Source organism: Sminthopsis crassicaudata, chromosome 1 (assembly GCF_048593235.1).
Source record: "Sminthopsis crassicaudata isolate SCR6 chromosome 1, ASM4859323v1, whole genome shotgun sequence".
NCBI classification, from domain to species: Eukaryota; Metazoa; Chordata; class Mammalia; order Dasyuromorphia; family Dasyuridae; genus Sminthopsis; species Sminthopsis crassicaudata.
Window position 1 is genome coordinate 20915223 of NC_133617.1, and position 25990 is coordinate 20941212.

General features: G+C 44.8%; 1 protein-coding gene across 5 annotated transcripts in view; it reads left to right on the forward strand.

The window, feature by feature from the left end:
* The window catches only part of MSI1 (musashi RNA binding protein 1), a 31356-nt gene extending 14466 nt beyond the window's left edge, over positions 1 to 16890 (forward strand). The window contains exons 8-15 of one of the 5 annotated variants that reach the window (XM_074296277.1): positions 505 to 591; positions 894 to 1007; positions 4579 to 4659; positions 5357 to 5413; positions 12323 to 12391; positions 12730 to 12917; positions 13314 to 13379; positions 14960 to 15096. In XM_074296277.1, coding sequence (XP_074152378.1) covers positions 505 to 591; positions 894 to 1007; positions 4579 to 4659; positions 5357 to 5413; positions 12323 to 12391; positions 12730 to 12917; positions 13314 to 13355 — 638 coding nt within the window. In that variant the 3' untranslated portion in view covers positions 13356 to 13379; positions 14960 to 15096. Of the gene's footprint in view, positions 1 to 504; positions 592 to 889; positions 1008 to 4578; positions 4660 to 5356; positions 5414 to 12322; positions 12392 to 12729; positions 12918 to 13313; positions 13380 to 14959 lie in introns of all 5 variants that reach the window. The other 4 variants (XM_074296248.1, XM_074296239.1, XM_074296258.1 and 1 more) reach the window with 4 other exon arrangements.
* The last annotated feature ends 9100 nt before the right edge of the window (positions 16891 to 25990 follow it).

A 25990-nucleotide genomic window follows, 5' to 3' on the forward strand; every position in this document is an offset into this window, starting at 1 on the left:
ATATTCATGAGGGAAAATCCCTCCATTCCCTGTTAGGCTTAGATGGCTTCTGAGATCCTATCTAGCTGATAATCATCAGAGTGAAAACCACTGAATGAAAGGTGTGTTGTTGTTTTTTTAAATTTCTCCAGGTCTGTCACTTCCTAGCCCAAAACCCGCCTCTGTGAGTGTTCAACACTTCCCACTAGATAGTGTCGTCCTCAAATGTCCCCCTAGAGCTCCTCTGTGGAGAAGCAGTGGGTCAGCACAACACTGCGTTAGAAAGGACTGCCTGGCTTTATGTGTCTCTATTCCTTGCCCTTAACACAGAATGTGGCACGTATTGTTTAATAAAAGCTTTTTCATTAGTTCATTCATTTATTATTCTTTTTTTCCCATTGAGACTAGAGTCTGTCGGGTTGTTTCTCTGCTAACATTCTGGCCATCCTGGCTCTGCAGCCGCTCTCCCTGGTCTGACCTCAGTCTCTCCCCTTGTGCCTGAGAGTGTCTCCTTCCCCCCTGCAGGGTTTGGCTTTGTCACGTTTGAGAGTGAGGACATTGTGGAGAAAGTGTGTGAGATTCACTTCCACGAGATCAACAACAAGATGGCAAGTTGACTCAGGGACCTTGGGGGGGGGGGGGGGGGGAGACAGCGGAGCTGTTCGGAAAGGGTTCTCACCTGGGAGGCACCGTAGGATCAGACACGGCCCAAACTTTAGAAATACAGAAAACCTCGAGAGTTCTCAGGTCTCAGTCTTGACCTTCCTGTTAAGGAGCAGGTTTGAGGAGTTACTGGGCAGATGGTATTAGAAGAGAGGAAAGAGAATTTCATGAGCCAAAGGTCAGTGGGGGGAGGCAGGGCCCCCTGAGAGATGGGCTAGAAGAGTGACCCCACATTCCTCCCTTACAGGTAGAATGTAAGAAAGCCCAGCCGAAGGAGGTGATGTCACCCACGGGCTCTGCCAGGGGGAGGTCCCGAGTCATGCCCTATGGGATGGACGCATTTATGCTGGGCATTGGCATGTTGGGTAAGTAGGAGCGCCCCTTGGAATTCTGGGTAGGAAGAGCTTTGGGGAATTTCCTACAAGGAGAGGATGGGGAGCCCGGGGGGGCACCTCCTAGACCCCAGGTTGGCACCTCTCTGATTGGCAGAGGGAGGACACTGAGGCCCAGGGGAGGCCCCTCCTGGTGTCAGCAGGGCTTGAGCCCAAGTGTCACAACTGTCAGTTCAGGGCGCTTTCCTCTCTGCCCCACTTCCTCTCCCTGGGAGCCGCCGGGATCTGACCTGGAACTCCATGGCTTCTGTGAGCCGGCCTTCCCCTTCCTATCATGCACCGGGGAGAGCAGCTCCCGTCTGGCAGCCGCTGAACCGGCTTCTGGAAGCAGTGTTCATGCTGCCATCTGCTGGTCATCCCAAGAACCGCCGCCCAATCCACCTGTTCCCTGGGAAAGCCCCACCAGTGGAAGGGGGGGGGGGGGAGGACCAGGCTAGCCGGGCTCACTGCTTTCCTGTCCTGGGAGACAAACTGGTTCAGGAGCCCGGGATTCCTGGGCTTGGTTTTGGCTTTGTCCCGCCGAGACGCTGGAGAAGCGATCGATCAGTCAGCAAGCGCCTAGTATTTGTTAAGCACCTACTGTTTAAGGGACTGTGGGCTAGAGCTGAAGACAAAAGCAATTCATTAGTGTTTATTAAACACCTACTATGTGCAAGGGACTGGGCTAGAACCAAAGATACCAAAAACCTCAATCTACTAGCATTTATTAAGCATCTACTGTGTGCAAGGAACTGAGCTGAGGATACAGAACTAATCCAATAGTATTTGTTATGCACCTACTGTTTAAGGGACTGTGGGCTAGACCTGAAGACAAAACCAATTCACTAGTATTTATTAAGCACCTGCTCTATGCAAGGAACAGGGCTAGAACCAAGGATACAAAACTAAACTACTAGTATTTGTTAAGAAACTGCTATGTTTAAGGGACTGTGGGCTAGACCTGAAGACAAAACCAATTCACTAGTATTTATTAAGTACCTACAATATACAAGGGACTGGGCTAAGGTCAAAGATCCAAAAACTCAAATCTATTAGCATTTATTAAGCATCTACTAAGTGCAAGGAACTGGGCTAGAGCTGAGGGTACAAAACCAACCCATTAGCATTTATTGAGTACCTAATATGTGCAAGGGACTTGGCTAGAGTCAAAGATACCAAAACTCCAGTCTACCAGCATTTATTAAGCACCTACTGTGTGCAAAGTTCTGGGTTAGGGTCAAGAATACAAAACGAATTCACTATTATTTATTAAGCATCCACTAGGCTCAAAGGACTGGACTAGTAGGCTCCAGGATATAAGTACTTTTCTTCCTAGTCACAAAGCAGCTTTGTTCTAGTAGAGTGCACTCTAATGGGAAGAAAAGGATGGACTGAGTTAGGAGAAATTTGGATATACATTTGGATCCTGGCTCTTGTACTCCCTGCTTATGGACTTTTGGGTTTCTCATCTATAAAATGAAGCTAATAATACTCATGTCAACTACCTCCCAGAATTATTTTTAGACAAAAAAAAAAACATTCTCTAAACTTTAATGTGTCAGAAAATATAAACACTTATTATCCTGGAGATGTTATTGGACCTGAGTCATGGAATCATAAAATCGTAAATTAAAGGCTTATGACGGATGAGGTTCGTGAGGCTCAGAAGGCCCTAGGATCATATGGTATTCTCAAGCCCTGTAGACAAAGGCTCTCATTTTACGGATGAGGAAACTGAGTGAGGCTCAGGAAGAGACCTCATCCCCTACTGCCTTAGCCAGAAAACTGGGAAGGAAGATGAGTTGGCTAATTGTCTGGAAGAATTTCAAGACTAGAGGCTCAGACCAGCTCACCCCAGGATCTGCAGAAAAAGGGAGTGGAGGCAGCCATGGTCTCCTAATCCCCAACATTTCCATTACATTGGGGTTGACCTTTGAAATGGTCCTCTGAATATTAACCATAAAAGGATAGTGAAAGAGTGACTTCTTTTGGGATCAATTCTCTGCTAAATATTTTTAAAAAGCTGATTGGAATCCTAGCACCTCCCACCACCAATATGACCTTTCCTGTGCCTCAGTTTCCTCCTCTATAAAATCGGTAGTTTGGACTAAATGGCCACTGAAAGTGCCTTTCTAGCTCTAAATCTATGGTGCTATGATCCCAAGTCATTTAATATCCCTGGGCCTCAGTTTCTTCATCTGTAAAATCAGGAGATTGGAGTGGATGGCTTCTAAAGCCCCTCTGAGCTCTATATGTGTGATTTTATATTCTTCGCCACCATCTTCTGGAAAAAGAAAAAGCAAATGGGAAAATAGATGGGAAACATTTTGCAGACCTCAGAATTCTGTATAAATGTTCAGTCATTTCAGCCATGTCTGACTGTTGGTGGCCCCATTTGGATACTGGAGTGGATTTCCATTTCCTTCTCCAACTCGTTTTACAGATGAGGAAACTGAGGCAAACAGGGTGAATGACTTGCGTGGGGTCACACAACTAGGAAGTGTCTGAGGCCAGATGTAAATTCAGGAAGATGAGTCTTATGGAGTCCAGGCCCAGAGTTCTATGCATTGTGTCATTTAGTGTCTTCTATATACATCAGTTATTGTTCATTATTGTCATTACTAATTAACCATTTTTTCTTTTCTTTTTTTTTTGAGAGGTGATTGGGGTTAAGTGACCCGCCCAGGGTCACACAGCTAGGAAGTGTTAAGTGTCTGAGACCAGATTTGAACTCGGGTCCTCCTGAATTCAGGGCTGGTGCTCTATCCACTGCATTATCCAGCTGCCCTTTATTAATTAACCATTAAAAAAGGTCATGAAAGGAATTGTGCAACACGTTTCTGAAGTGCTGGACCTGGAGGCAGGAAAACCTGAGTTCGAAACCCACCTCAGACATCTACTAGCCAGGTGACCCTGGGCTGATCACTTAGCCTCTGTCTAAAAAGGAGTTAAATAATATCCTCCATCTTCCGGTACCAAATAGGAAAACATGGTACCCAAAGTGGTAAGGCGTGACCTGGTGGCTGGAATCATACACCAGAAAGTCACCGTCTTTAACAAGATACATTTTAGCAAACCGCCGGCCCACAAATGCTACTTTTATCCCAGTTTTTTCCTTTGAACATTGGTCTATGACAACTTGGTGGTGGTGGACGGGCCACTAGGTAGCGCCACAAAGGCTCATCTTCCTGCATTGGAATCTGGGTGACCCTGGGCAAATCTTCCCTTTGACTGGAGGGGGTAGGTAGAATTCCAGCTCCGGGGGCTGAGAGGTGCCCTCCCATTTGTTCAGGTCTCAATATTCTCATTTTGATAAAAGAGACCATTAAGCCAGAGTGTCCAGAGAAAGAAGTTCACTCCCTGTGAGGATGTGCTAGAGGAGCCCAGGATGTTTAGTCTGGGAGAGGCAATTTTTGGAGGTGGAAGCAATTGGACGCTGGCTAAGTGTGTCGTTTGGACCATGGGATCTCCTCGTAGTCAGAGATTCTGTTCCTTGGCCTGGGCCCGGCAGTGAGCAGATCCTGCTAAGCTATAGAGGAGGTGACGCAGTCTGATGTCCCCACAGGTTATCCCGGTTTCCAAGCTGCGACCTACGCCAGCCGGAGTTACACGGGCATCGCACCTGGCTATACCTACCAGTTCCCTGGTAAGTCCCCCTCGGCACGCCCTCGACCAGCATGCCCGGCTTCCTTGCTCAGGTTAACCCCTCTTCCGTCCCCTGGGGTGGGCGGCTTGGATGGATTATATGGGGTGCATGGTTTGGGTACCTACTTGTTGGGACCTTGGAAGCAAGCGTGTATCCAAGGAGGGCCACCCCTCTCTTCCCTCTGGGGAAGAAGATCCTTGGGTTGGGATGCTAGGGGTGGTGCATGATGCCCCGGCCTCCCGGTCTTACGTGTTCAGGGTTGTCACCTCCCCCAAAACAGGACACTGGACTTAGAACTGGAACTTATTTCTAAGAACAAATTTGTCAGCTGAACCTCACCATTTGTCTCCTCTGGCCCCCTTCCTCCAAAACAGAAGGGCCAGTAACCCTTCGCCCCTGAGTTCTGGGCTGTACATATATTCAGCTGATCCATCCCTCACTGAAAGCCAGTGAGATCCTCAGTTTAGGGCACTGAAATCCATCCTGTGTCCTGGGGGCAGGTAACAACTCTGAGCCATCTCTGGTTCTCTCGGTCTCTCTCCTCCTTTGCCTGGGGGACAGTCCTCCCCTATTTAGACTTCCGGACACTGTGCATGGACTGGTCTTGCTGTTGTGAATGTCCTTGTGTGTGTCTCTGCTGGACCCTGCCCCAAGGGGCGCTCCACCTTTTTAAGCTGTTTTGTACATTTCCTTTTAGAATTCCGTGTAGAGCGGACCCCTCTCCCGAGCGCCCCCGTCCTCCCCGAGCTCACAGGTCAGTCCCTTGGATTTCCTACACCTCACAGGCTGGATGGGGAGAGAGAAAGGAACCCAGGGACCATTCCAGGGGCAGTGAGATGGGACACTTTTACCCTGCCCTTACTTACCTGACCCGATAGTATCTGAGTGGGAAGGGGCGTCCTTTCCCACTCCACTCCCAAAGCTAGGATAACAGACATTACTCAGGAGCAAAGAAAACAGGCCGTCTCCAAGCATGGGACGGCCTGTGGGAGTGAGCCAGCTTTTCTCCCAGGAAGGATTTTAGACTTTCTGTATGCAGATCCCAACAGTGTAGGGATAGGCTCGATCTCTGTTAGAGAGGGAAGGTAATGGGAGTTTTCGAATTTTAAATCCCATTACTTCCTAGAGCACCTTAGGAAGAAACCTTGGGACTTTATCCCTAGTCTACACACCTGGGAGGTAAGGAGAGCCAGGAAAGTTTGTGGTTGTGTCCAGGACTAGATAGAATTCAAGTGACTTCCCTGTTCAAGCTGTGTCCCTATCTACCCTCATCCCCCACAAAGCTCTAGTCCCCGGCCTGTGTGAAGCTTGTGCGTGCGGCTGCTGCTTTGAGATGAGATCTTTCTTCCACAGCTTGACTCCTCCAGGCTTTGGGGCGGTCAGGGTGCCTTCGAGCAAGTAGCATCTTTGAAAAAGTGGATGGTGAGGGGGAGGGAAATGTTTGAGAGTGAATGAGGACTCGCAGGGGACCAGGTAAATGGAATCTTTCCTTTTTTCAACCCAACACTGTTGCCCTAGGATGGACAGTGGACCACCCCAAGGGGTGTTTGAGTGTTGACTGGTTGTGGTCTTTGGTGGTATTCCCTGCTTTTCAATGAACATGAAGGTTTAATGGTAGTTTACTGGAAGAAGACATTGGAATTTCAAGGGACTGTCTCCTCAGCCAATGGTTTTTCAGAAAAAGTTCTACAAAGAAATTATAGTTGATACCTTTACCATTTTCCCTCTACCAACTTAAAAAAAAAAAAAAAAAAAAAAAAAAAAAAAAACCATCCTTGAGAAGACATCTATAACAATTGACCTGTAATGTCTCCCTTCTCATCTTTATGGTCTATGCTCACATGTAATAGGCATCCTTGATGAAAACAGGAGGATATAGGAATAGACAAATTTTCACAGATGATTTTCTCCCCAAAACAACATCTTAAAAGTGTGATTGCTTGAATATGTCATCAAAAGGTGTAAAAAGCAAGGGCCCTCAGTGTCATTTGTTTTTGTGATGGGATTTAATGGTTACATTGCTCTAACTGATCTAGTGATACAAATGAGGAACTGCCGTACAATTTATAGTGTTAGTAAGGATTCTAAGGATAATGATTTACTGAGGGTCACTTAGCTAATATCTGTCAGGGGAGGGATCTGAACCCAGGTCTTCATGAGACAGGCTCTTAATCCATGTGGCAACATTGCTGCTCACTAAGTCTATAGGGATTTATTGGGCTTTTATTATTTTATTTTAATATTACGTTGTTTTGTTTTGTTTGGAGTATTTTTAGGTTTTTGTTTGTTTTTATTTTTGCGGCAGTTGGAGTTAAGTGACTTTCCCAGAGTCACACAACTAGTAAGTCACATTTGATCTCAGGTTCTGCTGACACCAGGACTGGTGTTCTGTGATGCTCCTGATCACCCTCTTGCTTATTGGTTTTTAAATAAGAATTTAACTCACTTGAATAAAATATAGCCTCCCAAGTGCTCTTGATGAAAAATTCCTTCCACAAATATAACAAAATCCTGGTGTCAGGAGTCAAAATTTACAATATTACAAAGTCAAAATTACAGGTTATCCCAAGTGCTTTGGGAAAGCCCATAGTGGTGATAATCAGGCAGCAGGGAGTTAGCCATGAAGATTAGCTCAGAAGAAGGGACTGTCTTAGAAGACTTGTGCTATTGGAAAAACAAAGTTGGTGGGGAAGGGTCTAATTCAGTTCAACAGACATTTATTAAACGTCCATTATGTACAAGACCTTAGGGCAGATGCTGCTGTTACAAAGACATACTTCTGAGAAGAAGACAAGAGATGGACCATCCAATTACCCTTCCGGTACCTCCGAGCTATTGAGAGAAAACCAAAAGAACTTATGCATATGGACCAATGTCAGACAGAGAATTTATGGAAAGACCAGAAACAATATCCGGCAAGATGAGAAGGCATGAAGAACATGATTTGCATTACACAGGAATGAATGAACATCTGTACCAACCCAAGAAAAACTCAACTAAGCCCCAGATTTGGTGTCCTTGTGGGGACTAGACTTTTCATCTGTGAACATCCCCAGATCCTAAATGAACCAGAGTTGGATCTGAAAAACCTTGCAGAAGAGCATGGCCGGAGCCAGAGGCCGGTGACCCAAGTATTGGGCTGTATTGTGTAGCATTCAGTTACCGAGTCAACAAGCATTGGTTAAGTGCTTACTATGTGTGGATCACATAGTAGGTGCCTAATACAATTCATTGAAAGAATGCTGAATACTAGATTTACAAAGAAAGGCAGAAAATAGCCTCACCCCCCAAGGAGCTGGAAGTCCAGTAGGAAAGATAACATGGAAAGAACCACCTACATGCAAGGTTGTGCTTGGAGAAAAGGGAAAGGCAAGGTGGGGGGCATCTGGAAAGGCCTGTCAGAGGTGAGATTTAAGCTGAGTGTTGTCAGAAGCCAGGGAAACTAAGAGGCTGAAAGAATTCCAGGCATGGGAGATAATCAGTGAGTGCAAAGGAAATGGGAGATGAGAGTGTTCTAGTCAAGGAACTGAAAGTGGGTCAGAGGAGCTGGATGGTGGAGTCGATAAAAGGAACATAAAATATAAAACCTGGCAAGGTAGGAAGGGGCTAGCTATACAGAGCTTTACAGGTCAAAAAGAGGAGTTACATTTCAGCTGAAGATAATAGGGAGCCAGTTGTGGTCCTTGAGGAAGGGTGTAAACTATTCTTGAAAAGTCATCTTGGCAGAATCGATTGAGTCAATTGAAATGGGAGAGAATGGAGGTGAGGAGATCAAAGAGAAGACTATCGACTAGTCCAAGTGCAAGATGATTAGGGCTTAAACCTTTAAACTACTGTGTGAGTAGAACAATGAAAAATATAGGAGAGACATTATGAAAATAGAAATAAGACATGATAGTATATCGGATATATGCTGGGCACGTGGTATGGAGGAATGGTTTGAAGACTTGGGTTGGTCTGAGTTCAAATCCTGCCTGATATATTTACTAGATGTGGTCTAGGGAATACAGAAAGGTTCAAATATTTCTCCTTTGGGTAGGGGTCAGACAAGGAGGATAATGCTAGCGCTAAGATGGCCATTAAGAGGAATCTAGTGGTTTATCTAGTGTATTTTTCCCTCTACTACAGTTAAAGTCAGAATTAATAAGCTTTTTGATACATAAAGAAATGAGAATGATATCTTTGGAAATAAAGCCTCAGTTTCCTCACCTGTAAAATGGGGATAAAAGCAGGATTGTTGTGAGAAGGATATGGGATAATGTTTTAAAGTATTCTGCATATTACATCCAAATATATGTGTATTATATATTAAAGTACTTTGTATATTACATGCAAATCTATGTGGACCTAAGTAAATTCTAAATTATTATTAGTAATAACATCTATGGAGTGAATGAGACTGAGAAATTGAGGTTGTGGGCCTGGGTTGTGAAGAGGAAGAGGTTGGTTTCAACAGCAATAGAAGAGAGAGTTTTAGGGGAAAGATAATGAACGCAATTTTGGATACGCTAAGTTGGAGAAGCCTCTGGGACATCCTGCTTGACATGTTCAGAAAGCAGTTGGCGAAGTGTAACCTTAGTTCGGGAAAGAGTCGAGAAGCAATTTAATCTCCAGGAGTTGTCACTATTGAGCTCATAATTGAATTCATAGAAGCTGCTCAGACCACTAAGGAAAAGAGAACAGAGAGAAGAGAAGAGGTCCCAGGATGGAACTTTGGGGGGGTCCCCAGCCATGACCTGGAATAAGAACCAGTAAAGGAGACAAGGAGCCACAATTCGACTCCAGGTCATGGAGGAAGAACCAGCCACAGTTCGACTGATGGGAAGAGAAACACAAGAAAGCTCTGGGAAAAAAGGTGATCAACTTTAAGGCTGCACCCATCAAGAAGGAGGGGATGGAGAAAAGGTCTCACTTTGGCAGGAAAGAGACCTTGGATCTCAATTGAGTGACTCAGGAGGGCGGGTGCAGTTGAACAATGAGACCAATAGCCAAACCACAAAAGATTTAGCAGAGAATGGAGGTGGTACCAGGGACAGAGCGCCAGCCAGGTAGTCAGGAGAAGCTGAGTTCAAATCTGGCTTCAGCTACTTACTGGTTGTGTGACCCTGGGCAAGTCACTTAACCCTGATTGCCTTTAAAAAAAAAGAACTAGAGGAGACATAGATTTTAGTGTTAAATGACTTTTTCCAAAATGTTAATCACAAAAGGCAGGAGATGTGTGACGCTAGCTGACGGGATCGCTGATCAAGTTGAAGGTTTTCTATGGGTGGGGATATGTGGGTAGGTTTGCAGGCAACAAGGAAGGAATCAATATACAAGGGAAGAAACAGGAAGACCTGGATTTGGATCCCACCTCTGATACTTATAGGGGACTTTAGTGGCCCTGGAGGCAGCTTAGATGATGCAAAGGATAGTTTTGGAACCTGAACTCAGGAAGAATCCCGAGTTCAAATCTTGCCGCAGACACTAGCTATATGACTCCGGGAAAGTCACTTGTAACAGCTGCCTGCCTCAGTTTCCTCATCTGTAAAATGGAGTTCACAATAGGTACTTGTAATATCTGCTTCCCAGGGTTGCTGGGAGGCTCCAGTGAGGTAGAGCATCTATAGCTGTGCTAAATATTATTAGAAGCGGGAGCCAGCACAGAGCTGTACCTGAGCTCCCAGAGGATGTGCCCCATTCAACAGATGAGTATCAAGGCCATTGAGGTCTCTTGAAATTTGGTATTATTAGAAGCAGCAGTAAGCAGGCTTGGACAGCAGAGGGCGCTCGGGCCTCAAGCCACATTGGACAGCTCCCAGACTCAAACCGAAGGGACATTCATAGGTTCCCAGAGCTAAGGGGGAGAAAGAGCTCCAAGAGTATCCTATTGGTGCCCCACCCCTCATTTTACAGATGGGGAAACTGAGGTTCCTTGGCCCCACATCCCAATGGTACGGTTTCAAATGAGATAAACGTTTGTAAAAGCATTCAGCACAGTGCTGGGCAAAGTAGGTGCTATTTAAAGATATTTCCCTTTCCCTGTTATTCCCAGAGGAATTTAAAATCTAAGGTCAAACCATTCATCCAAATTCTATACCTACTGTGTGTAAAGTAGAGCACACCTACTGTGTGTAAGTACTATACCCAGGTGGTCCAGGGAATACAGAAAGGTTTGAGCATTTCTCCGTTGAGTAAGGGTCAGACAAGGATAACGCTAGTGTTAAGGTGGCTATTAAGAGGAATTTAGCGGTTTATCTAATGCATTTTTCCCTCTACTAAAATTAAAGTCAGAATTAATAAGCTTTTTGATACATAAAGAAATGAGAATGATATCTTAGCAAATAAATATTCATTTGTTTTTCCAAAAAAGGAATCTAGCAGGCACGTCCACACACACACACACACACACACACAAACACACTCACACACACACACAAACACACAGTCACACACACTCATACACACAGTCTCACACACACACACAGTTATACACACACACTCTCTCACACACACACACTCTCACACACACACTCACACACACAGTCACACAGTCACACACACATACACTCACACACACACACAGTCACACACTCACACACACACACACACTTTATGGATTAGGAAACTGAGTCCCACAGAAGTGGTGACTTGCCCATGCCCCCCCCCCCCACCAGGCAGCAGGTGGCAGAGTTTCGGATCAGAGCCCACACCCTCTCACTCCAAATCCAGTCCTTCCCCAAGGGCCTGCTAGGGCCCTTACAGCTCTCAGGTCCTCAAGCAGCTTAGAGTCCAGTTAAGAGGGTGATTACTTCACCCAGAGGTAATCATAGGGCAGGACATGATCTATACAGCACCATAGGAGTCAAAGGGGAGCAATGGAAAAGAACAAGCATTTATTAAGCACTTAGTATGTACCAGGTACTGTGCTAAGTACTTTACAAATGATCTCATTTGATCCTTAGGAGTCAAAGGGAAGCAATGGAAAAGAACAGACATTTATTAAGCACTTAGTATGTACCAGGCACTGTGCTAAGTACTTTACAAATGATCTCATTTGATCCTCACAACAGCCCTAGAGGAGAGGTAGTATTATTGTCCCCATTTTTCAGGTGAGATAATTGAGGTCAACAGTGGTTAAGCGGCTTGTCCAAGATCACAGAACTATTAATGGTCTGAGACACAATTTGAACTCGGCCCTTCCTGACTTGCTCCATTGCATCACTTAACCACCACAGGTGAAAGTGAGGGAGAGGATTGTGAGCTGGGTGACCAGGGCAGGCTTCTTGGAGATGGCGAGATTTTAGCCGGTTCCCGTTGGGTGGGACCAGTCAGAGAGAGACCAGTCTTATTGCCCACTCCCTAGACCTGCCTTCAGCCCCTCTGGATGGGCCGCCTTGAATGTATCCATAACTCGGATCTTCCCCACTCCAGAAGAAATACTCCTCTCTGGGAACAGGGACAGCCTCGGCCCGTTCCTCCATATGCCCCCTTACAGTAGTGACTCTGGCAAGTCTCTTTCCCTCCGCTACCTGGTTGTTCCTTCCATTTCTGCTCTTCCCCAGGGGGGCCTGGGCCCTGCCCAAGACCCTACCAGGACGGGGACCGAGGTCCATGGGGCTATGGAGGGGTGATGTTCTGAGGAAGAAGAATCGGTCTGAGAGACCACTGTCTTTTCTTTCAGCAATCCCGCTCACTGCTTACGGACCAATGGCCGCAGCGGCCGCAGCAGCTGCTGTTGTCCGAGGGACAGGTGAGACCAACTTTGGGTGCAAGGGATGGATGAATGGATGGATGGAGCATTTATTAAGCACTTGCTGTATGCAAAGCATTGTGCTAAGTGCTAAGAGTAGAAAAAAAAAAAGAGAGAGAGAGAGAGAGGTATGGTCCTCTCCTGGGGAAGTGGGGAGGTGTTTTCCTTCCCACTCTTGGAAGGGACAGAGGCATTAGCCTCTTTGACTTTCTCTGGGTTGGGTCTGGGGCCCACCTCTCCTCTGGGAGAAGTGGGCAGGGGAGTGTGGGCGGTGGGGGGCCGGCATGGTGTCTTGGGGAAGGGGCTAGCCTGTCGGGCTCTTTTCTCTGGGTTGCCAGGATCTCACCCCTGGGCGCTGGCTCCCCCTCCAGGTTCGACACCAAGCCGTACGGGGGGCTTCCTGGGCACCACGAGCCCCGGCCCCATGGCCGAGCTCTATGGGGCGGCCAACCAGGATTCGGGGGTCAGCAGTTACATCAGTGCCGCCAGCCCTGCCCCCAGCACTGGCTTCGGCCACAGCCTTGGGGTGAGTGATCAGACCCCGGGGGCTCCAGGGTGGGGGATTCCACTAGAATTGAAGGGAAAGGGGGGAACCTCATGGTCACTGGAAATCCAATAACATTAGATCATGCTCTTTGGGGTGGGCAATACCTTCGATCCCTTGTTGCTTGTGTTGATTTTTGATTAATTATACTTTATTATGAAGGAGGGTTTGGGAGGGTAGTCTTTGGGAAGGGATATAGAATCCCCCCCCCCAAAAAAAAGAATAATGAAACGTTTTCCTTCAATCTCCCTGAAAAAAAAAAAAAAAAAAAAGAATTGAATCAATGAAATGCTATCACAGGGGAAGGGCATGCTGGGATATTCCTATTGAACTTTCTCAGCCTGCTGAATTGGGGATTTGGGACTCCTCCTCTTTCAGGGTCCCTTGATTGCCACAGCTTTCACCAATGGGTACCACTGAGTCAGGGGATCAAGGAGGCAGGAGGTAAGACACTTGTGAAGGGGCCTGGAGTTTGGGAGGAGGGGTCAGGGCACAAGAGTAGAGCTTGGAAAAGAAGCAGGAGAAGGCCCGGGACCAGAGAATGTCAGAAGGGACCCAGAGATGTGGAGATGTCAGTTTTACTTCAGGTCATCTCTTATTAGGTTCTTACTAAGTGATAATGAAATATTAGGTTCTTACTAAGTGCTAAGTCAGTACTTGACAATTCTCTAGTTCTGGCCTTTACTGGGAGTTTACTTGTGAATCCCTGGGGAAGAGCTTGCGTGCTTAGGAGGAGCAAGTTTATTGGTTGAAGTAATTTTTCCCAGAAGCCCTTGCATTATCCCACTCCCATTCTCTGGGAGGATAAAAGAAGGCAGCTCTGGAGGAAAAATTACTTCAACCAATAAACTTGCTCCTCCTAAGCACGCAAGCTCTTCCCCAGGAATTCACAAGTAAAACTCCCAGTAAAGGCCGGAACTAGAGAATTGTCAAGTACCGACTTAGCACTTAGTAAGAACCTAACACTCTCTCTTCCGGCCAACTCAGAGCTATGGATTCTCTTCAGAGATGCTTGGGGGAGGAGGCTGAAAGTGGGAAGGAGAATGTAATGGAAGGACCTTTGGACTTGAACCAGAGGTCCTAGGGCCTCCATCTGGAGCTGGAAGTCCCTTTTAGAGAATAGAAAACTGAGGCAGAAAGTGCTCAGTCATGTGGCAAGTGAATGCCTGAGGTAGTATTTGAACTCAGGTCTTCCTGGCCCCCAAGTCTCAGCTTTCTATCAACTGAGCCACTCCATTCTGTGTGACCTTGAACAATAGGCCTCCCCTGTGTGTAAAAGGAGAGGGATGGATTAGAATCTCTGCCCTCCTTTCAGCTCCCAGGGAGCGTGGAACCATAGGAGATAAAGTTCTGCTTTTGCACTCAGGGTTCAAATCCTCTCAAAGCCTCGGTTTTCCTCATCCATCAAATGGAGACGAGAAAACCTTGCTCCTAGGATTGAGGCTCAGATGATATCCATATGTGAAGTCTTTTGCCGACTGCAAATCACTAGATTGATGTCAATTATTATCTGGGGTAAACCCAAGCAATTTTGTTTTATAGATTTATAGAAGAGAAATTATAGATCAGGTGGAATTATAGTATAACTATAGGCTGCTTGTGGGGAAAGATTGGAAAGTTTGAGGGAATAAACATGTTGGGGGCGAAGAGAAAGGTGGGGGTAATCTCAGAGCTCTAACTGGATATTGGGGAGAGAGCCCCATCCTGTATTATAAATCATGATGTGAAAATCAGAAACAGTTAAGATAAATTGAGTGTAAAGGAGGTATCGTGTTCTTGTACTGATTTCTAGGCTTTACACCAAATAAATTTCCATACCCTAGGACAGAGCCTCATCACCACGCCCTAGTGGGACTCTAGAAAGTCTAGCACCTGGAATTCAGGGGTTCCCAAAAGAAAGATTTAGAAAGGAGGGGACTGGACCCCAAGAAAGAGGGGGAAGAAAGGTCTTTGGAGAGATAGTGCTGAGGAGATGGGGCATAACTGGTTTTCCTTTCCCTATTCTCTTGTCGGACATCTCCCAGAGCCCTCGTCGGCGGCTGCCTGAGGACAGTGAGCTGCAGGACCAGCCCAGCCAAAGGGGAAAGGGGAAGGAGGCTCGGTCCATCACCCAGTCCCCTCTCGACAAGCTGCGTACTGCCTGCAGGCTGCTGGGCTCCCCGCCTGCCGCGCCCCAGTCCCTCCTCCCCCTCTGCCTCCCAGCCCACCCCATGGACATCATCTCACTGCCCTTACTAACCTTCCCTGCCCCTGCCCTTGCCTTTCCTTTGGCTTCTATTTATTTTGGAGTAGATGGTAGCCTCCTAGTTTTCTCCCGTTGGGTTTGTGCCCCTTCCCTGCCTCTCTCTTCGCCCCATCCTGTAGGTCTCCTGAAATGGCTCATGTGCTTGTGTTTAGGTAGGATGATGGCGGGAGATGTGTAGGGGCCCACTGTGGGACCCAGGCCTCCCTCCTGCCTTTGATTTATCAATTTGTTTTTGTTTTTTTAATTCTAATCTCTTTCCTTTTTTCTTTTTCTTTTTCTTTTTTTTTTTTGATCAAAAAAAGAGAGAAAGAGAAAGAGAGAGAGAGAGAGAGAGGGAGAAACATTTAAAATTGTTTCTTGGTTTGTGAATGTGAAACTCCGGGCTGTAGGGTGGGGGCCGGGGTGCCCGCACCTGACGAGAGAACAAGTGTATATTTTGGTCTGTGGCAGCCCAGGCTCTGGCCGAGCAGGACTGGGCTGTGGGGTCCAGTGAAGCCCTGGAGATGTCTGTCTCCTGTATGATATTGTAAATATTTTGAGGAGAAGCCCCCCCCATTTTTCCCTATATTCCTTGCCAGGGTGGGGAAGGGGCCTCACCTCACCCCACTCAAAGGGCCCCTCTGTGAACCCCCTCCCCATATGGTTACTGTAAGATTTTTGTTAGGGCCTCCACTTTAGTGGGAAAGGGAGGCCCCCTCTCTCTCACTCTGAAGCCCAGGGGGAGTCCTGTGGGCTATCCATTCCCCGCCCTGAACCCCAACTTCAGATGGAAGGGAGGGGGGCTTCCCACCTTGCCACATTTGAAAGGAATTAACTCTCCAAAGGGCCTTCCCCACTCTCACCCCCCAATAGGCCGGACCCTCCTGTTTTCTGCCCTGGGCTCACTGTGGGGAGGTAGGTGTCGGAAAGGGTTTGGGTGGGTGACTCCAGGGGCAAGCAAAGGGCTTCTCAGGGATCCCCCGCATTCTCTCACAGCAGCCTCCCACCTGGACAGGCCGTGCGGCCGCTCTCCCAATGTTCGGAGCCCCTCGGCAGCCCGGTGGGCCTCCTCTGCCCCCCAACACTCCCTCTGACCCAGTGCCCACTCCAGCACTCCACCAGGGTCAGAGGGCGGGTTTAGGGTCTAGATTTCTGTGAACCAAAGACCTGATTGGACTGGGAGGATGGAGGCTTGACAGTTGCTCCTTCCCCCACCCCAACTCCCACCCCAGGGTGGTTGGACAGGTCCAAGGCTAGGGGCGACCCACGTGCCCCGACCCCTCAGCATCCCCCGGCTACCTTTGGAGAGTTAATTATCAGTGTGAGGTGCTTAACCAGTTAGTGCTGAGAACACGAAGCAATAATCTTTGTTACTGAGACGCGCGGCTGTATGTCTTTTTTTTTTTTTTTTTAAATATTTCCTAATAAAGAGAAGCTACATTTTATTGGTTTTTATTTTTGATTTTCTACACGTCTGAGGGGAGCCCCTGAGTGGTTCTACCTCCCCCCTCCCCATCCTTTTCCTCCCCCGCCCTCTCTGTTCCCCTCTCCTCCTTAGGGCTTGGGGCTGGGGCCGGAACTCTGTTCTGATTCATTCCTGGTTTTTTTAAAGATGTTAAATGGTGTTTTGAAACCAGTAAATTGACCACTCTGGTATCTGTCCTCTCCACATCTGTAACCCTCTTTCCAAGATTTTTCAGTTTTAAATTCCTAATAAATTATTTGAAAATGGTGCTGGACTGTGGCTGTGATTCTTCTGGGTGACTTGATTGAGAGAGGGGTTTCTTGGGGACCAACCCCGCTCTTCCTCATTCCATCTCCTTAGTGGACTTAAGTCCAGAAAGGAGCCAAAGGGCTTAGGATTGAGAAGAGTTCTTTTGAGGAACTTCTTGCCAGAGAGCAGTCTTTATTTAGCTGTTCATTCATTTAACAAGCATTTATTAAGCTCCTGCTGTGTACCTTTCACTATATCAAACCACAGGGATGCATAGGATTATAGATATAAAGCAGCTTGGATGGTCCTTAGAGGACACCAAGTCCAACTCCATCATCTTAGAAAGGAGGAAACTGAGGCAGGCCCAAAGAGTTTTTTTTTTTTATTTTTATAGCTTTTTATTTACAAGATATCTGCATGGGTAATTTTTTAGCATTGACAATGGCAAAAATTTTTGTTCCAACTTTTCCCCTCCTTCCCCCCACCCTCCGCTAGATGGCAGGTTGACTGATACATGTTACGTATGTTAAAGTATAAGTTAAATACAATGTATGTCTACATGTCCAAACAGTTATTTTGCTGTACAAAAAGAATCGGACTTTGAAACTGTGTTCAATTAGCCTGTGAAGGAAATCCAAAATGCAGGTGGACAAAATTAGAGGGATTGGGAATTCTATGTAGTGGTTCATAGTCATCTCCCAGAGTTCTTTCCCTGGGTATAGCTGCTTCAGTTCATTACTGCTCTATTGGAACTGATTTGGTTCATCTCATTGTTGGAGAGGGCCACGTCCATCAGAATTGATCATCATACAGTATTGTTGTTGAAATATACAACGATCTCCTGGTCCTGCTCATTTCACTCAGCATCAGTTCATGTAAGTCTCTCCAGGCCTTTCTGAAATCATCCTGTTGGTCATTTCTTACAGAACAATAATATTCCATAATATTCATATACCACAATTTATTCAGCCATTCTCCAGCTGATGGGCATCCACTCAGTTTCCAGTTTCTGGCCACCACAAAAAGAGGCCCAAAGAGTTTAAATAACTTACCCAGACTTATATCATTAGTGTCTAAAGTGGAGTTTTAGAGCTTAACTCCAAATCCAGTGCCCTGCTCATTATACCACACTGAAAATAAAACAGGTTGAATAAATTTGTGTTGATTTGATTCAAGGAGCTCACATGTGATAGATATCAAGATTGAAATTTAAGGTAAACTGGGGGCAGCTAGGTGGCGCAGTGGATAGAGCACCAGCCTTCAATTCAGGAGGACCCGAGTTCAAATCTGGTCTCAGACACTTAACACTTCCTAGCTGTGTGACCTTGGGCAAGTCACTTAACCCCAGCCTCAGGGGGGAAAAACAACAAAAGGTCGAGAATTTCAAGGGAAGTAATGAAAAAAAAATTAAGTGAAGGTGGTCTAGCTGTACTTGATCTAGAACTATATTATAAAGCAACAGTCACCAAAACCATTTGGTATTGGCTAAGAAATAGATTAGTTGATCAGTGACATAGGTTAGGTTCGCAGGGCAAGATAGTGAATAAAAATAGCAATCTAGTGTTTGACAAACCCAAAGATCCCAAATTTGGGGATAAGAATTCATTATTTGACAAAAACTGCTGGGAAAACTGGAAATTAGTATGGCAGAAACTAGGCATGGACCCACATTTAACACCACATACTAAGATTAGATCAAAATGGGTCCAAGATTTAGGCATAAAGAATGAAATCATAAATAAATTGGAGGAACATGGGATGGTTTACCTCTCAGACTTGTGGAGGAGGAAGGAGTTTGTGTCCAAGGGAGAACTAGAGACCATTATTGATCACAAAATAGAAAATTTTGATTACACCAAATTAAAAAGTTTCTGCACAAACAAAACTAATGCAAACAAGATTAGAAAGGAAGTAACAAATTGGGAAAACATTTTTACAGTTAAAGGTTCTGATAAAGGCCTCATCTCCAAAATATACAGAGAATTGACTTTAATTTATAAGAAATCAAGCCATTCTCCAATTGATAAATGGTCAAAGGATATGAACAATTTTCAGACAATGAAATTAAAATTATTTCCACTCATATGAAAGAGTGTTCCAAATCACTATTGATCAGAGAAATGCAAATTAAGATAACTCTGAGGTATCATTACACACCTGTCAGATTGGCTAAGATGACAGGAACAAATAACGATGAATGTTGGAGGGGCTGTGGGAAAACTGGGACACTGATGCATTGTTGGTGGAGTTGTGAAAGAATCCAACCATTCTGGAGAGCAATCTGGAATTATGCCCAAAAAGTTATCAAACTGTGCATACCCTTTGACCCAGCCATACTACTACTGGGCTTATATCCCAAGGAAATACTAAAGAAGGGAAAGGGACCTGTATGTGCCAAAATGTTTGTGGCAGCCCTTTTCATAGTGGCTAGAAGCTGGAAGATGAATGGATGTCCATCCATTGGAGAATATTTGGGTAAACTATGGTATATGAATGTTATGGAATATTATTGTTCTGTAAGAAATGACCAACAGGAGAAATACAGAGAGGCTTGGAGAGAGTGACATCAACTGATGCTGAGTGAAACGAGCAGAACCAGAAGATCATTATATATTTCAACAATGATACTGTACGAGGATGTATGCTGATGGAAGTGGATATCTTCAACATAGAGAAGAGCTAATCCAATTCCAATTGATTAATGATGGACAGAATCAGCTACATCCAGAAAAGGAACACTGGGAAATGAGTGTAAACTGTTATTTTTACCTTCTGAATCCAATTCTTCCTGTGCAACAAGAAATTCGGTTCTACACACATATTGTATCTAGAATATACTGTAATATAATTAACAATAATAAGACTGCCTGCCATCTGGGGGAGGGGGTTGGGGGAGGAAGAGAAAAAATCTGAATAGAAGTAAGTGCAAGGGATAATGTTGTAAAAAATTACCCATGCATATGTACTGTCAAAAAAAAAGTTATAATTATAAAATAAAATAAAAATTAAATTAAAAAAAATTTTTCACTCTCTAAAAAAAAAAAAAAAAGAAATTTAAGGTAAACTGAGGCACAAAGCTCTGAATATGTTTAGTTTATTGGCCAGGCTGGCAGTCATCAATAATAGCAGGGGTCTTTAGCTCCTCAGCAAGCCAAAAGATCCTGAATGAGGGCTGATCGATTGATTATTTTCTGGACAATAATAGAAACATCCCAAACCTTCTAGTTTCAAAACTAGAAGGTAGCATCACAGATGGAGAAAACAACGAGATTGGTTCCAAAGTCAGAAGCGTCTTAGTTGTGGGGAACAATATGATTGGCTAGAAATCTAGAATGCAGGGCTAGCAACAACAGCTCCTTCCAGGCTATCATTGTAACTACCAGTGAAGACTCAGGTTTTTTAAATTAGTTAATAATTTGTTTTTAAATATTATTATATTAATTAATTGATTTTTTAAAAATTCAGAATGGTTTCTAGGGGAAATGAACTTTTTACAGAGAAAAAATTGACTTAGGCAGCTATACAAAATGTCCACAATTATACAGAATAGAATCAGTTGTCAAATAGAATTGATGTGATTTTCTTATGGGAGTCATGAGGAATAATTGTCAGCTTTGTTTGGTGGAAGGCATCGGAGTTCCTAGACGTCTTCTGGATCAATCGCTTAATCGATATGCATTTGTTAAGGGCCTTCGAGGTCAGGTCCTGCTAAGCTGCTGACCATCCTGATCAGAAGATCTGCTGGGTCCAATTGCACTTAGGATTCTTTCTGGCTTCTGCCCAGCTAGAGGCAGCTGGAAAAGAGAACATTCTGAGAGTTGCCATGTCAGCAGATAAGAGGGCCATGGGCAATGCCCTGTCTCTCCTAACCATGCAATTTGAGCTCTCTCAAGTCCACTCGTCATCCCTTTAGGTTAAGATTCATCAGGCATCCAGGAGACGTCTATTACACAGACACCAGGCTCAGTGTAAGCATAGGGGAAAGCCATTAAGTTAAAAAAAAAAAAAAAAAAAAAAAAAGCACACCAATAAACAATCTAACCCCTTAAGGAGTTTACATGAAGGTGAGTTGATTAAACTACAAATAAATGGGATTAAGCACCGGGCCTGTGATTTCACTGGTACAGGAAACTCCCAGATGAGTTAGCATCCTCTTTGTAATCATCACAACCAGCCAGGACATGCTTATCAAGCACCTACTGCATGCCAGGCCCTGTGCTAGGCCTGAAGGCACAAAGGAAAGCAAAAGACAATCCCTGTCCTCCAAAGAAAAGGCAAAGGCTTCTTGTAGAAGGTGGGTTTTGAACTGGAACTTGAAGGAAGCCCAGGAAGAAAGTGGAGACTTTAAGGAGGGGAAGCATTCCAGAAATGCTAGAAAAGCAGTCAAAAGGTCCCAAGCTAAGAGGTGAAGGTCTTGTTGAAGGAACCTCCCAGGGATCCAGTAGCTGGATCAAAAAGGACATGTTGTGAACCGATGCTGAGCAAAACAAGCAGAACCAAAAATACACTGTACACAATAACATCAAGCATACATGGAGATCAATTATTATGAAAAGCTTGGTTTTCTTAGTGGTTCAGTGATCCCAGTGATCCCAAAACCGTGAAACCCAGTAGATTCTGGACAGAAAATGCCATCCACGTCCCGAAAAAGATCTAAGGACACTAAGATCTAAAAAGACTAAGGAGGATGTAAATCAACACATGCTATATTCACTTCTTTTTTCTGTCTTTTTTTTTTTTATCTCTCCCATGATTTTTCCCATTTGCTCTGGTTTTTCTCTCCCAACATGATTCATAAAGCAATGTGTAGTAAAAACAAACTTATTAAAATTCTTAAAAGTACATGTTGGATATGGTGAAAGTGTGGGAAAAGTGGGGAGGGGTGCCCAGGTTAGAAAGGGCTTTGAATGCCAAACTTGATCTTAGAGGCCAGAGGGAGCCATCAAAATCTATTGTGTACTGGGGGAGGCGAGGGCAGTGTAACAGGGACAGAACTGATCTTAGAAAGGTGACTTTTAACAGATGAACAAAATGGAGTGAGGAAGAGACCTCAGGTAGGTGGACCCACCAGCAGCTACAGCAGGAATCCAGGTATGAGATAACAGGGTCTACTCCAGCAGGGAGACAGCATGGGAGGAGAGAAGAGAAGAGAAAGTATTCCAGAGATAGTCAGTGCTAAAATCAATGAGCATCGAATTGGATGGAGGTGGGGAGCGGGAAGAGGGGGAATAGATTTCAAACCTGGGTACCTGGGAGGATGACAATGCCCTGGCCCAGGGCTTCTTAAACTTTTTCTACTCAGGCCCTGGTTTTAATAAAGGAATTTTTACACAACCCCAGTTATACAGTTTAAGGGGTCTAAGTTAAAGTTAAGATATCTACTAGAGGGGCAACTAGGTGGTGCAGTGGGTAGAGCCCCAGCCTTGAAATCAGGAATACTTGAGTTCAAATTTGACCTCAGATACTTAGCACTTCCTAGCTGTGTGACTGTGGGCAAGTCACTTAACTCCAGAAAAAAAAAAATTACTAGATAGTTGGAGATGTGAAGGTGAAGGCCAACATTAAGGTTAAGGCTGGATAAATACATCTGAGAAGGTGCCATATAATCTCACCCCCTCATTTTAAAAAAGGGGATAGGAAGCAGAGTATCCAAAGTTATCCGGCCTCCCCAAGTTCTCATTAGTAGTAAACAGAATGGTCGGAAGCAACTGATGGCACAGTGGCCAGCACAAATAGGCTTGGGGATAGTACGTCCTGAGTTCAAATCTATCTTCGGACACTACTTTTTTGAACAAGTCACTTAATTCTGTTTGCTCTGGTTTCCACAGCTATGAAATGGAGATAATCATTCCTACCTTGTAAGGTTGTGAAAATAAAATGATATAATATTTATAAAAAGTGTCTGTATGTAGTAATCATCACATAAAGGCTTATTTTCTTCCCTTGGGGGTCTTCTGACCCCAAATTCACTACAGCACGCCCCCTGAATGTTAATAATCACTAATATTATCAGCAATAAAAGCAACAGTTAATAAAGTTCTACTGATTTATGTGTTTGGGGGATACAGAATATCTCAGAACCTCAGAGTTGAAAGGCACTGTTAAGTTTGTCCAAGCTTACCTATATGGAGGTAATCTAGAAAGAACTTTAATCTTTTATTGTTCTGGACCAGAACTTGAAACAAGGTGCTAATGCTTACTTAGTACTTAGTTCACACCTTTAAAGGAGTTCACACATCAGACTTCACAACTTTAGAGAACATATATAAGGAGGGGTTCACAAGCCCACTCTTGGACTTCTGGGAGATTCACAAGTCAGAAGCCCACAATCCCACTCTGTGGCGGAGATTCATTCCACCTACCACCTTTGTGCTGATTGGAGACATTCAGAGAGAGCTCTCGGAACCAAGGAGAGAGGTAGGCCTCTAAGAAAGCTACCCAGGCCCAGGAAAAGAGGCAAGACTTTGAAGGAGAAAATAAAGGATTTGGACTTTAACTCCTGGCTGCATTTGAGGTGATTATTGAAACTGAACTGAAACAAAGGCTGCCTCCAGAAGCTCCCCAAGAAACCTGCTCCCTGAAAACATTACAATCTAGAGAAGAGAAGATTACACATTGAATCCTTCAACTATGACCTTGAGGGGGAACGTGGGTAACCTACCACCTGTTGAGGGTAGCAAACATGTCCTTAGCTGTTTTTTCCACTAAAGACTTTGTCCTTCCCAGGCTGGGAGAGTCTAATTGCCACACACCTGTGTTTGGATGAAGACCAAGCTGGGGGAGGGAGCACATCTGAGTTGGGGCTGGGCAAAAGTTTGGAGAAGCTGAAGGTGGACCCAGAAGCATCCCCATTCCTCACCGTGTGAAATATGGTCCATTGTTCCACTGCCACAGAGATTCTGACCTCTAAGGGTTCTGGGTTCAAATTCTGGCTCTGATATTTTCCCACTTCCCTTCCTGAGCCTTAGTTTTTTCATCTGCCTACTTTATAAGATCATACATAAGGGGCAGCTGGATAGAGCACCGGCCTTGAAGTCAGGAGGACCTGAATTTAAGTCGGGCCTCAGATACTTAACACTTCCTGGCAGTGTGAACCTGGGCAAGTCACTTAACCCCAATTGCCTCAGCAATTAATAAATAAAATTTAAAAGAAAAATTTAAATATAAAATAAAACCTAAATCTAGCTTTTAGGGGCTTAGAGGGAAGACACCTCAGAGACTAGTCCAGTCTCCTTATTTGAGAAAATGGAGACCCAGGGAGACTGGAATGTAGAAGGAAAAAACCATGAATACTTTCCATTTATCATTCACAACCAAGACATTTCTGGCTTAAAGAGAAATGAATTCCCCCATGTCCTTTGATGTCTGAACCCCAAAACAATTTGAGGTAATGTTTTTCTGAACCTTTTTGTTTGTTTTGATTTTGGAGGCAATCAGGGTGAAGTGACTTGTCCAGAGTCATACAGCTAATAAGTATCTGAGGCTGGCTTTGAATTCAGACCCTTTTCCCAGGGTTGGTGCTGTTCTTTGGAATCTTGAAGAAGGAAATCGCAATATGTAAAAAATACAGTTTGGAGTTAACATTACAGAGTAGTTGTCTGGCCACTCCTGGAACTTTCTATTCAAATATTCTCCAGGAATAAACAAAGAGATCTCTCCCCAGATATCTGAATCCTTTTTCAGTGGAAAAGCCTGGGTCTCTTAGAACCTGTCTCTCAAAGGATGAAGGGAGAGGAGGAGGCCCTGAGATAGGAATATAGCAGGGCTGGGAAGGAAGGAACAAGGATTCCTACTGTGTGCCCCCTGGGCCAAATTCCAACCCTTCTTAATCATACCTGCTTTCCCCTTATTAATGATTTCCTGTTTATCTCATATATAACTTTTGTATATATTTGTTTGCATGTTATCTCCCCCATTAAGTAAGCTCCTTGAGAACAGAGATGGCTTCTGCCTCTTTTTGTATCCCCAGAGAATGCGGCCCAGTGCCTGGCACATAGTAGGTATTTAATAAATGACTGAGCCAGATTTGAGAAGTGTGAGCGCTTTGGGATCCACATGCATGCTTATTTTTCTTGTAATAAATCTGGTTTTTACATAAGTCTCTTGACATTGTCATTCCCTGTAGACATGGGAGATGTGAATTCAAATCCAGCCTCAAAAACCTGTGAGTCGGGGCGATAGACCACCAAGCCTGGAGTCAGGAGGACCGGAGTTCAAATATGACCTCAGACACTTAATACTTCCTAGCTGTGTGACCTTGGGTAAGTCACTTAACCCCAATTGCCTCAGGGGGAAAAAGTGAGTTTTAAGCCATTTAACCTCTGAGAATCTCAATCTCTTCATCTGTAAAAATGATAATTATCAACACCTATTTTCCAGAATTGTTAAGAGGATTGAAGGAGATATTCGTTAAGGGCTTTATGAACATTAGGGGCCCAAGATTTGGAACTAGAAAACAGACATAAACTCTTCCTGCGGCATTTACTACTACCATGACATTAGTCAAGTCATATCATTCTTCTGGACCTCAGTTTCCTTTTCTGTCAAAAACCAAAGGAGCTAAACTAGATGATCTTTAATCTTAGCTAGGGGTCCCTAAGACAGGCAAATGTAGGATTTAAGGCTGTGTATTTTTCCAGTGCAAGGAAGCAGTAGGATCCTGTTGCCCCACAAATGTGGCTGACTATATACATAGGGAATTTTTCCCTGGCTCTTTCTAAAGGTGATGGGGTGCCCAGACAAGCTGTGGTTGTTTTAGAAGGCTTCCTGGTCCCTTGAGCATTTCCTCTTCCTGGCACCTGTTGGATCATGAGACCTAGTGCCGGGAGAAGACTTGGAAGGCACCCAACCCATGTTGGGAAACTGAGTCTCTATTATATATGCCTCCCATCATTGCTTGTTTCTTGCTTTCTGGTCTCACCCTCTTGCTCAGCTCTTAGCTTCCTGTTCTCAAGTCCCAAGGTGACATTCAAGTAAACCGGGGCACCTTCCTCTTTGCCCAAAGCCAAGATGGCTGGGGAGGAAGGGGGATGGAGGGAGGGGGCACTTGCTGTAGAGCCTGGATTTTGTATTCTGACTCCAAGGATCCCATCTCACTCCATTTTCTTTGTTCCAGGT